This window comes from Musa acuminata, chromosome BXJ1-7, assembly GCF_036884655.1.
Source record: "Musa acuminata AAA Group cultivar baxijiao chromosome BXJ1-7, Cavendish_Baxijiao_AAA, whole genome shotgun sequence".
NCBI classification, from domain to species: Eukaryota; Viridiplantae; Streptophyta; class Magnoliopsida; order Zingiberales; family Musaceae; genus Musa; species Musa acuminata.
Window position 1 is genome coordinate 5,764,873 of NC_088333.1, and position 12,935 is coordinate 5,777,807.

Consider the following 12,935-nt stretch of genomic DNA (forward strand, 5'->3'; position numbering starts at 1 on the left):
AGGATGCACAAAGAGAACCCAAGTGTTCAATATCCGATACTGGTAATGTGATGTCAGGCTAAATATGACTTGTTGAGTTGGACTTGCATTAGTTGTCTTGGATCTCAACTTCAGTTTCGTTTAGTTCATCTGATCACAAATTGAGAATTCACAATTTATCAAGATTGCATAATTTTCTCTTATTGTCATGTACTCATGTTTTTGACTGGTAACTGTGATCCTATTTCATCACCGGAGCATATCATTCAAATTGGGTCATCCATTGAGACTTGATATGACATTGCATTCAATTTCATCACTTGGTTTTCTCGATTGATCCTGATCGTCTCATTTTCATAAATCATGATCAAATTGCAGAGTCTTGACCTGATTCAGCCCACTTAATTTTATCAAGTCTGCATCTAATCAAGGTCTGTTCTCGATCCTGTTCTTCTTTCTAATTCTGCCCCGAATCGCCATATTAACTTAGGTGATATATTGATTAGATGCCATGCATGTGCTATTTCAAACTTACAAAGAAGTATTCAAGCTTTTCAACATGATTGCTATAAATGTCTGTACATAAAGAAGACATGCTTGTGATGTTTTCCAACAGGCTCCTAAATTTCAAAATATATGAATTCCATTGGTATGGATATTCTTCAAAAATTGCAACAAAAGCTTTTCTTTTGGCCAATCTGATATTGCTGTCTCTTTATTAAAAACCACAGATAAATTTCCTTCTCTAGTGTCCACCATTTATCAATCATCAAATTGGATCACCCAAGCAAGTAGCTGCTATTTCTTGGTGACGAGGGTTGGCTCCCTTGCTAGTTCTTTAATCAAAACCAAGCAACTTCTGCTGCAAGCAGACTCTGAACCAGGTGACTTCACAGGTTCATCTGAGCCAAATTTGAGGAGGCCACTTCTTGTAAACTGCAGTTCCACTGGACCACAGCCTCACATCCAAACATGCCCCCTTCTCACATGAAAGATCACATCTAGAAGCTTGATACAACTAAAAGACCAAGTAGGGATTTTACAGGATTCAAAGGACACAAACTATTTGAGCTCATACATTTCCATCACTAACGTGCTTGAAAGCATGAATATAAAAGTAGATACAAACAGATGCTGGATGCCCTCCACATATTGCCTGATGGCAATTTGTTTGTTTTCGTGGACCAGTAGACATCCATGCTCAATAATATCAAACAGTCCACAAAGGCTTACAAAGCAGTTTTACTTACACATTTTAATCATCTGTCTGCACATAAGACGGACTTAATCCATGTGCAACCCATGTCCAAACTATTGTTCAATGAGCATTGGTGCTGTGTATACGTTTAATGACGACCACAATAGTTGCCATGAGAGACAACATAAACAAAGATCTTAGTACGTCATCCAAGATATGCATGCTTCTTTCTGTTTCCACGCAATGAAAGAGCTCAACCACGAGATGAGTAATCTTATCAATAAGTCCCATAACTTTTGTTTTGATGTTATCCAAGATCCACCTCACAATTATTGTAGCAATGTCGCCGACTCCATTCAAGAGATCGTATTGGATGCTTCCGACTTCTACTTTACAACCTGTAAGAACATTTCAAGTTGAAACTTAAGCAAGATTAGCTCCAAAAAAATATTTATCATGTCCGAAAGAGTCAGATCCATTGCCTAAACATAATTCATTAATTTCATCAGTCAATTTGTTAGAGATATTCTACCATATTTAAGAGAAGACAATGAAATGACAAATTTATTCACTCAAATCGATTACATCAAGCAACGTTGTACAACTATATAATGATTTTGCACCTTCATAAATAGAAAATTGATCAGCATGTGGTCTTTTATCTTGTTACAACATTATTTTCATTTAACAGTTTGCTTCTGGAAAAGGAGAAGATAGTGCTCCTAAATTGTAGAATTCGATATCAAAATCATGCAGCTGCATGAAGCTATGAACCAGTTTAAATAGTCCATCTTGTCTTGACTTACAACTTACAAGAAACATAGCAATCGAACTACAGACCAAGCTGAAAGTATGACTAACCTCCTACCAATGTATTGTTACTTTTATTCGAGTATATAAGAAAGAGTGTAATGAAGCAGAGTGATTGGCCATAGTGAAACATACTCAGTGGATACTAACCTTTGGAGTTGTCATTCTCTAGATAGAAAATTATTACATATAGCAAAGTCAGAATCTTCCCCGGAGTACAACAATAATAGTAATGCAGGTACCAAGCATTGCATTGCAAAACAAAAATCTAATGCAAGAAATGTCCAACAAGTGTACGACTCAAAGTTGATGAGATATAAATTGGATAATAATCAAATACTCCTACGAGTAACAATTAGATCTATTCATAGAGTAAAGCAAGCATGAAGAAATATTGAAACAAGCAAAAGAGTCCCGATAGTTGCATGCATCATGTAGGTAGGTTAAATTAGAAAATTAAAAGAGACCTGAGAAGAAAGATTCCTTCAGGTCTTCAACTGCTGCATTTTTCATAATTGCCTCCCAGATAGCTTTATCAGTTGACAAGGATACAACAATCCTCTGCAAAAGCATAAGTAACATTTGGGTAAAATTAGACCTTGTTGCATTAATCAACAGAGAAAGTGGAAAGCCAAGGTTCTGTATAGAAATTGCAAATGATAATCTTATTTACTTATTGTAGAATGAGGTGCTTATCAGAAACAATTTCAAGATTAATAAGTAGGTAGGACGTGCTATTGCATTTGGAAATTTCAGGCCGAAATTGACACCACGTAGGATCCAGTGGAGCAGGGGGCAGATCATAGTAAGTCCTTGTCTGAGTTAGTATCCCTTAAGATCAAACCTTGATTTCATATGCTCAGTTGTGCCACCAATTTGAGGTGTTACAGGCCCCCCATGTTGCTGCTGGAGCAGCCATCGTATCATTGCATGAGTTGACTAAAGTGATCAGCTCATGATATTTGATGCAGTGTCATGTAACTTATGGAAGCTGTATGATGTTGATCTTGATCATATGTTCTTTTAAGATCAAGGATTCATGTGATAGCTGTGTGAGGCTCAACAAAAGTGACTCTTCTCCTCGGGGAGTGGCCAGTCACTTTACTAAATTGATGATTGCTGAATGAATGATTATGGAAATCTATTAACGAAAAGGACACCATTATATCTGATTGTATCTGGTCTCAGAATTAAAGACTGCTGAATGAATGATTATGTTTGGCCAATGGCTAGGTAACTATGTTGCTCCTTCTGTTATTCTTGTCTATTCTCCTTTCTTCTATAATTTGCATTTTTTGCCATTCATTGCCTTTATATCTCTTTATCTCTTGGATGCTTATCAATAAGTATAATTTTCTTATTCCCCCTATATATTTTCTACTTGTTCTTTCTCAATACAGCAGCAAGTTGGTAGTTTTTAAACCAATACAGCAGTGGTAATTGTATCTACTACCTGTCTAGAATTACCTTCTCAGGCCTTCAACCTATCCTTGTTCTACCAAATTGTTATTTAAGCTGAACCTAAAGAAAAAATCTTACTTTTGATACCTTCATTATTCTATCTTCCAACAATAGGAGCATTGTATTCACATTCATCAAGAATGCTTTAATAGATAAACACATTGAAATATATGCTTTGGAAGATGAGCAATTGCATGACTGCAAAGTTGGCATTATGATTTGGAGTCTTACAAGAGCCAATTTTTTACCCCCAAAGGATGATGTGGATGAACAAGAATTTTTGAAATCTTCGAAAGAAGTGCATATTTCCATAGATCCAGGTATGAAAACCAAAAGAGGCTATGCAAAAAGATATAACGCAAGAGAAGGAACCAAGCATGAGAACAAGATGCACATTAGTAGTTTGATGAGAACTTCAACATAATATTGAGCTGCCATAGCATCCATGGATAGCAATGATGCAAGGAGAAGACAACAACGACAATGAGAGGAAGCAGAGGCTGAGGTGGCAGCAACACAGGTGATGGCTGCAAGGTGGAGGAAAGAGAGAGAAGGTTCTGTGTTGACAGCTTTCAACAACTTTCAAACTTGTTTTCAGCCATAGATTTTAAAACATAAAATAATTTACTATTTCCAACCAAACTAGACAAAATGGTTATATCCACATACCAATCCTCTATCGAACCGATAAATACCTGGTATACTTGGCATTTAAAACCTTATGTTGTGAATCATTCATCATGAATATATAAGTCAAGATCTTGTAAATACATGAGTTATGCATGATTTGAATTATACACGAGTCAAAGACATTGGCAAAGATATTCAGAGCATCATCTAACCACTTTTAATGCAGAAAATAACAGTCGAGCTCCCGAGATAGAAATTATGCTCTGATATGGACAAGCGGATAAATGATATGGCTACTATTTTCAACCAATAGAGACTCAATGCATGAAGCCTAGTTAGCTCGGATATGATGAAATGCCAACTAGATCCACCATGTCAACATGGCATCTAAAGGAATATGACTTCATTAGGCCACTTAGTATTCTATAATGATGACAGTTACAAAGCCAACACTATATAAAGGGACCTCTCTATGTATGTTTTTATTCTGAGCTAACTAACCAAATAAACCAACATGACTTTTTCTGCTCGTAAGACACTGAACCATCAGAGGGGTTTTTCTGACACATCCTCGACATAGTCTTTTGCTAGATGGGCATGAGTCTTTTGCACCTGTGAGAGAAATTCCCCCTCGACTGAGTAGACTCCAACCACATCCCTCAAGACGAACTTTTCCCCTCTTACAAACATGACAAACACTCGGAAAACAGGTTATATTGGATCAATTTTGCTATGTCGAGTTGGTGACCATATCAACACACATGGAGGATTAGGTTCACATGTGAAGCATAATAGCCTAATGGCAGAACAGTTTCCTCCACACGATGACCAACTCTATGCAAACAAATACTTTGTTTAATAACTGAATATTTATGCTCCAAACTCCAAAGTAGCCTGAACGGTGTTCACTGAAATGGTGGTCTCCAGTTTTAACAATAATTTAATTGTCCTTATGATTAAATTAACTAGATGATCCTTAATTGATTTAATTTTACATCCAAACTCGAACCAATTAGGTCACCAACATGATTAATGATTAATTTGGAGATCATATTATGTGGTCTATGATTTTATTAGAACTCCAACAATCCTGATTTCTAACTACCTTTGTGGAATCGAGATCCAATTTCAATACTGACCTCATGTTGGCTGTTCTGTATCACATCAGGACATCCTTAACTATCCGACCTCAATCATCATTAGACAAATTTCATAAACATGGCCTATGAAAGCATCAATGTAACTTTAATCACCTAATTGTCATATATAGGGGAGAGACAAGGAGAAACAAAATTTGCCAATGTTTAACTTGCAAATATATTAGTAATAACGTGCATTACAATCCAATGGCAGCAAATGCTTCCAGTATTCATCCATCACAGAAGACAAGAAAAGAAAATCAGATCGATGAGAAGATGCAAACACACTGTAGGTTCACAATCCATTGATGATTAAGCTATCCAAAGAGTTAGAAAAGCATGTAATTACCTACTATCATCATATTTTATCAACAGGGAATAAGGAGCAAGAAAAAAACTAATGGCTTCCATTTGGGACTGGGTATGATGAAATGGAAATTCTAGCAAAAATCTATCTTATTTTCTTTTTTCCTTTTCTTTCTCTTCAGGAAAATAAGGAAGTAAAGTTGACTAGACAATTCAGAAATCAGATGACTCATAAAAAGCGAGATGATATAAATAAGTACTATAAAAAAGTTTTGTGTGACAAACATGAATCAGAAAATCAATAGAAGGAATGGAAACATGGAAGATAGACATGGCCAGTGTAAATATGCAACTAGGAAAGCTGGAACAGAAAGAGGAGATTCCATTTATTACCTGGAGATCAGGATTTGTCTGTAATAAATTGAATAAATTGAGAATTTTTTGTTGTCCTTGAGAGTAGAATTCTTTTAGACTGCTAAGCTGCATTGCCTTCTCGACATGAAGCTGTAGTGCATGCCTATCGGATTCCTTTTCAGCAAGTTTGCTTGTCATTTCAGATGAAATTGATACATTATTGACAGCTTTCTTGTCCAAAGAAGGTTCAATTTCAGAAGCATGAACAAATGTCCCCAGAACAAATACTCTACAAGCAATACACGATGTGAGATTAGTCAAAACTAAGTCATACAGAATGTTTCATGAAATTCATCAAACTAACTATGAAAGAACTTGACAAGGAGAAAAACGATGTATGCAGCCGAGATTTATCTCCTTTTCTGCTAGTTCATAGCTGAAATAATTACCACTTCAATAGGAAGATACTATTTACTTACCAAAACAACTATGAGTCGTCTTTTGGTGCTAGACCCTCCTCATAAAGAAAATCAATAAGCATTAATAACACTCCATCTATAGAAATCCTCAGCCAATATCCTTTTTTTTTTATTATCATGTTACTGTTTTCCCATTGACAATACTAGATTGTCTTTCAAAGTTCAAATTTTACATGCAATTGGTTGTGAATGAGATTATAAGGAGCTTAAATCTTGATTTCAAGATTCACGAAGAACCAGCATACATGGGTTTGACTATTCGAAGTAATGCTGAACATTGACTAAGAACAAAAGAAACCTGTATGAGATCCACCAATTACAAAAACTAGTCATCAACCACCTACCACAAAATTAATTACAGATTATATGATAATATAGAAGAGACAGGAATCAGCTATGCATGGACTTCATGTTAAAGGCAAACCATGAGCATGATGACATTACACAAGAGAGGGGAAAAGATGAATAAGTGAAGCAGTTATCTTCAGACTTCATAAGTCTACAGCTGTGAATATATGTAAAAAACAAAAAGAAAGTATCATAACAGAACAAGTATCATCAGAATTTGTTGTTAAGTTATTTTCAGACTTCTTAAATCGGCAGCCGACAAGATATGTAAAAGACAAAAAGAAAGCATCATAATAGAACAGGTATCATCATATTTTGTTGAATCCATTTTTTCAATTATTTCATTAAATTACAACAGTGTGGTACCTACAAGAGATAACTGTAGACTGAGTTGAGATCAGAGATATTAGTAAAGACAACTAATGCGTACAAGAAAAGCAATGGTGAAAAGAAATGAAGATACAGTACGAATTATCACTACAGGGGAATTTTCATTATCACCGCAACATCCCGAAGATTCACTTGAGAATTTCTAGCTGATAAAAGAGAATGCCCCTAATTTTAGTCATATACAAGCTGTAGGTCTCATCTTATCCCAGCAATTATTTGTTTCGGCCTATCACATATCATCAATCCAACAATATTGTCAATAGAAACCATAAAGCAGATTGCTTATATTAACAGTACAGCTCCCTGCCTCTGTCCACTCCAGATCTAACCTTTACCGATCATTTAATCGCACCATCTGTCAGTTGTAAGTGCTCTCATCTACAATACGGTAAGTCAAGCTACTTACTGCTTAAGGATGGATAACGCCGCCTCGGTCTCCTCCTCGGAAGGGGGGAGCTCGAAGACAGGGCGTAAAGACAGAGGAGTCCCGCTGTCGCAGCGGCCCACCATCGACGAGTCGGAAGCGGAGCGAGGAGAAGCTTTGGTGGGTTTCGACCCAGCCATTCCCAGGAGGACGTCTTTTCCGACTAGATGATCGCACTCCTCAGCGCCCACTCCGTTGGCACGGCCCATGGATCGCGGTCTGTTGCCTCCGGTCACTGCGGAATCCACCGGACACAGAGCTTTACTCTTTATCTTCTTATTCTTCTCAATCAGTGCTCGTCGAGTGGGCATATTATTTTCACAAGAAAATTACTATATTATCCCTAACATAATATCGCTCGATTTCCAAATGGCAGCAATTAATTGCCAATTAGAAGAAATGAGCCGATTGAAATATCTTAATAAATGATAATTGAAATATTATTATTATTATTTTTGAAAGAAATTTTTATTACATCAAATGATATTATTATTTATATAATAATGCACTAACTAATTGAAATATCTTAATAAAATCTGTCATTATGACATAGATTTATTTTCTAGAAATATTATAATGCAAGTCTACTTTGATCGGCATAAACGACCAAACATATGGAATCCGCTGATGACTACTATAATTAGATACATTTTCGTCCACCACTCACTAATTTTATGTTTTTTCCGGTTTTACTTCGTTCATATATAATAATTATTATTGTTATTATTACTCGAAGTCTCCGTCATTTAACGATCGTTTACTTTTCGTCGACTCGTATGTAACGTCGGAGGCCAACGAGTCAACGAACGTTTGAGAACGTCTCGCTTGTGGCGATGATCATCACCGTCTGATCGATTACGCTGTTTCTCTCATCGGACGTTTGAGAACGTCCTGCGAGCGCAAGAACCGTAAACCGCCGCTGTATAAGGTCGTGGGAAGAATACGGGGTTCCAAGAGATTGCTTTTGGTTGTTGGTTTCCTTGTTCGAGAAAGAGAGGAGAAAAGAGAGATGGATGCGTTCTTCAAATCCGGCAGCTGGAGTCACGAATCGCTCAAAAATTTCCGGCAGATCACTCCCGCTGTCCAAAACCACCTCAAGCTGGTCCGGATCAAACCCCCCTTTCCGTTGATGTTTGTCTTGGTTAATTTGATGGTTTTCTCTTGTTTTTGAGATGTTTTTTTTTTCTGCCCCTTGTTTTTCTCGTTTGGGCTTTTGTTTTTGATGGATCCACTTGATTTTCTTTTTAGGGCTTTTTTTGGATTCGTGTTGGTTCTTCTGAGAATGATTATTTCTTCGTCGATGTTTGTTTTTTTTTTTTTATGCTCTCTTCTTTGTTGGAATTTGATCTGAACTTTGACTTCGTTTTTGGGGGGGTTGGAATGTAGGTGTACTTGACGCTATGTTGTGCACTCGCGGCATCGGCGGCAGGAGCTTATCTGCACATTCTTATGAACCTTGGTGGCTTGTTGACCACGCTTGGCTGCCTCGGGAGCATCATGTGGTTGCTGTCGACGCCGCAGTATGAAGAGGTGAACCATGCCTTGTTCTTCTTTCCGTTCCCAAATCAACTTGCTTTCATGTTCAGGTTCATGATTCTTTTCAGCAAACAAGTGATACAGCCCATTGTTTTGCTTCTATCTGTTTAGGGAAAGAGGTTTGGCCTTCTGATGGCCGCTGCTGCCTTAGAAGGGGCTTCCATTGGTCCTCTTATTCGGCTTGCTGTCGACTTCGACACGAGGTACTGTTGTTTGTGTCGAACATGGGATATAAGTACAGACTAGTTATTTGTGCCTCTTTTTTCCTGGTTCAGGAAATTGCATCGAACTGTACGTTTTGCTTGACGTTTTTCAGCTCTTTTAGCATCTTCTACGAAGCTTGACTATGCCTATTATCCATTTTTGGTCTTTTTCACTGGGCTTCAATGGTCTTTCAGTCAACCTATTTGTCCATTATGTTATTTCTATAAGTGACTGCAAGTGTTATTTAGTTTTGTCTGCTAAGTTAGACATTAGTGTATCTCACTTAATTAGATGAATCTGTTTTTCGGCCCAGATTGTACCAATAGGAAAAGGTTGTGAGCAAGAGAACCGTGTAGATGGATGTAAAAGATATGGTTGTAAATTAGTTCATCATCTTGGAATGCATACAGTGATAGCTTAGTTTCAATATGTTCATACTTCTACTGAACATTTGTACCATTGATGTGATTTTTTTTAATCCCTTCTTTAAAACTACGGAAGACTAGTGAAGTTGTCAGACTTTCTAGAACTAATTTGCCAGTAATTATGCTTATTTTTCTTCTTAATATGGAACAGTCAATTTTGTTTTTTAAATGTCCAATGCCTATTCTGGATTTTATCTGGATACAAGTTTGCCAAACCAGGTATGCAGTTTCTTTTATGATCTACAATTGTTGATCTCCTGCAAGTGTCGTGTTTTAACTTGGTTAGCCATCCATCATTCATTGTTAAGAAAACCAATAGCATGAAAGGATGAACTGACTTAAAACGTAACTTGAAACATGCATTATATTGTTTAGGCACTAAAACAGTGTTGCATGGTTTTCAAGTCTTTTAACTCTGTAGGGACTAGGGAGGGTCGATGTACATAGACAATCTTACTCATGCAAGTAGAGGCTGTTTCTGTGCTGTTGTATTTAGGCAGTATGACTTTTACTTTATATATTGGTCATGCCAGTCCGTCATGGCATGGTTTTCATGAAGCTTATTTTAGTCATGCTAGAAAAATAAGCATGTGACTTATTGTATTATTACAATAAATTCCATCTCAAGCAGACACAAAAATTTAATCTTTCTTGCCCTTCCAAAATCTGACCACAATCTTGATGGCCTTAGTTGCATATGGTTTCTTGAGTTTTCTATGGCTGTTACAAATTTCTGGATGACAGCATATTATAAAAAATGATATATTTGTTAGTGGATGCTGTAAAATGACACATAATGTACACAATTTTTTATCAATTTGTTGTGTTGATAAAAATGATCTTTATTGTGTTGCTATGGACATGGAAATGATCTTGTGGCTAGGTGACACATGAATTCATATAGGACTCTTTAACTTTTTTGTTTTCCCATGTATCAAAATGGTACCAAACCCATGCCCGATCATAGCCAGTATGTTGTACCTGTTTCTTTTAAAGATATAGCAGAGCTCATGATTGGTGCCTCTTCTCTGTGATTTACACCCAATGCTAAAACTGCAGTGGTGTCCTGCTGTACCCTTATGACACATGACATAGGTATATCACATTGTTTACTAGTATTTTGTGTCTTTGAAGGCTGTCCGAGGGAGCGTTTGGGAACACATTTATATTTTTGAAGTGTATTTGGAGAAAGGGGTTTGAGGGGATGTGTAGTTGTAGAATACTTTAAATGTTTGGTAACAATAAATAAAAATTATATTTTAAAAATGCATTGACGTAAGCATTGTTTGGTAAAATTATACTTTAGAAGTTCATTGGAATTATGTGACAAATTCACCCTTCTAATATTTTTAATATTTATTCAAAAGTTATAAAAATTTGTATGGCCCAGATATATAATAAATAAATAATATAATCATATAAGTGAATGTGGTAGAAATCGAGAGAAAAGGGGAGGAAATGAGGGTTATGGTTTCTATTATAAAATAGCAATCTTGTTATTTTAGATAATGCCATAGAGTATTTTGATAATTTATAAATTTTTATTAGCATCCACAAATGTTGAAATGCTAATGCTACCCTAAGGTAGGGTCAGCATTTGAGCATTTGCAATGAACATCCATGCCAAATGCAATTTGAAAAAAAATTTATCTCAATTCACATTTAAAATATGCATTGGACTCTCAATGTGCATTTGAAATGTATTCCCGAATGCACCCTAAATTTTAATTTATCAATGAATATATATATATATATAACCCTATTTCAATTTGGTCCATTATTCAATGAACTTATAACTTTGCAGTAATATTGTCCTCTCGTTAGGAGACATCATTGTCATATCTCCTAAATTTACAAATTCCTTTTGGATGTACAACTTAATCAAAGTTAACTCTTTCTAACAGCATACTAATCACCGCTTTTGTGGGGACTGCACTCGCATTCGGATGTTTCTCAGGAGCAGCCATTGTAGCTAAGAGGAGAGAGTTCCTTTACTTGGGTGGCTTGCTATCATCTGGGCTCTCTGTCCTCCTATGGCTGCAGTTTGCTGGTTCCATCTTTGGACAATCTACTGCTATGTTCAAGGTCGAGGTAGGTTTCTAAATTCTAGCACAAAAGGAAAGACACTGCAGAAGTTATTGCCATGTTTTGTCCCTGTCTAATTCAGTTCTGCTCATGTCTTCTTTCCCAGATTTACTTTGGACTGTTGGTATTTCTCGGATACATGGTGTTTGACACCCAAGAGATCATAGAGAGAGCCCACCATGGCGATCGAGACTATCTGAAACATGCACTGACCCTCTTTACAGATTTTCTTGCAGTTTTTGTTCGTATTCTCGTCATCATGGTAATCCAAATTCGCCTTAACTTTCCTCTCCAATGTCAAAGTTGATTGTTTTGTTCTGTTTTGATTTACTTTTGTTTTCTTGTGCAGTTGAAAAATGCATCTGATAAGTCCGAGGAGAAGAAAAGAAAGAAGAGATCGTAGATCCTATCGTTTTCGCGCATATAGTTGCTTCTGCATAACAGCTCCTTCTAGTCCTTTATCCTGCGTGGTATGCATCGTTAGTCGTATGTGACAAATGTGTCTCGTGCGTTTCTTACAAAACATTTCTATAGTAATGGGCGATGTTTGTAAGAATGTGTATGTGTCTTCCTGCTACTTTTAAGTTTCACTTGCGCTGTATGTTCCAATAAAACTTGTGAATCACAATGGATACTTGTTCTACAATTATCTTATCTATGTGTTCGAAATGGAAACGGCTGCCTACTTGATCTTAATCTTATCCGAGCACGTAAATCCAATTCGGACACCAATGTTTCTTTTTGAATTCATCCAAAATACACCCAGCAGATGTCTGGAAAACATCTAAACCACTAGCATCCCTAGTCAAATGCACCATGGTTAGATGGGTCGAGATGTCATCCGACGGTAGTGTCCAAAGAACCTAAATATTTCTTTATATGAGGACAAGGTTGAAGAAAGAGACAAATGCTTCCCAATAAATCCGAGAAGCAACAACACCAGCAAGAGCATGATTGTTGTTTCACGTGGGATTGGTGCTTCGCCGGAGCTGACCAACACTGCATTATCTCTGTCTCTGGCCTCAACCGCATAAAGGTCAAACAGCTAGTGTTTGAACCCGCCGATAAGGAGACAAGCTGGTCCACACACACTTCTCTCCTTTTCTTGCTTCTAATTTCCACAACTTAATGATAGGAAGAACAAGCAGACATGACATGTCACAGAAG

At 36.8% G+C, this 12,935-nt stretch overlaps 2 protein-coding genes across 2 annotated transcripts; one reads left to right on the plus strand and one right to left on the minus strand.

The window, feature by feature from the left end:
• Window positions 1-1,032: 1,032 nt before the first annotated feature.
• Window positions 1,033-7,798, minus strand: LOC135678434 (uncharacterized). The gene is made up of 4 exons (XM_065191257.1): window positions 7,501-7,798; window positions 5,917-6,166; window positions 2,455-2,548; window positions 1,033-1,575 (listed from the first exon to the last, which is right to left on the minus strand). Exons 1-4 carry the CDS (start codon window positions 7,725-7,727, stop codon window positions 1,298-1,300), a joined length of 849 nt encoding a protein of 282 aa, XP_065047329.1. The 5' UTR covers window positions 7,728-7,798; the 3' UTR covers window positions 1,033-1,297.
• A 663-nt stretch (window positions 7,799-8,461) lies between these two features.
• Window positions 8,462-12,422, plus strand: LOC103990375 (bax inhibitor 1). The gene is made up of 6 exons (XM_009409485.3): window positions 8,462-8,620; window positions 8,905-9,048; window positions 9,166-9,257; window positions 11,588-11,774; window positions 11,875-12,030; window positions 12,118-12,422. Exons 1-6 carry the CDS (start codon window positions 8,528-8,530, stop codon window positions 12,169-12,171), a joined length of 726 nt encoding a protein of 241 aa, XP_009407760.1. The 5' UTR covers window positions 8,462-8,527; the 3' UTR covers window positions 12,172-12,422.
• Window positions 12,423-12,935: the final 513 nt, after the last annotated feature.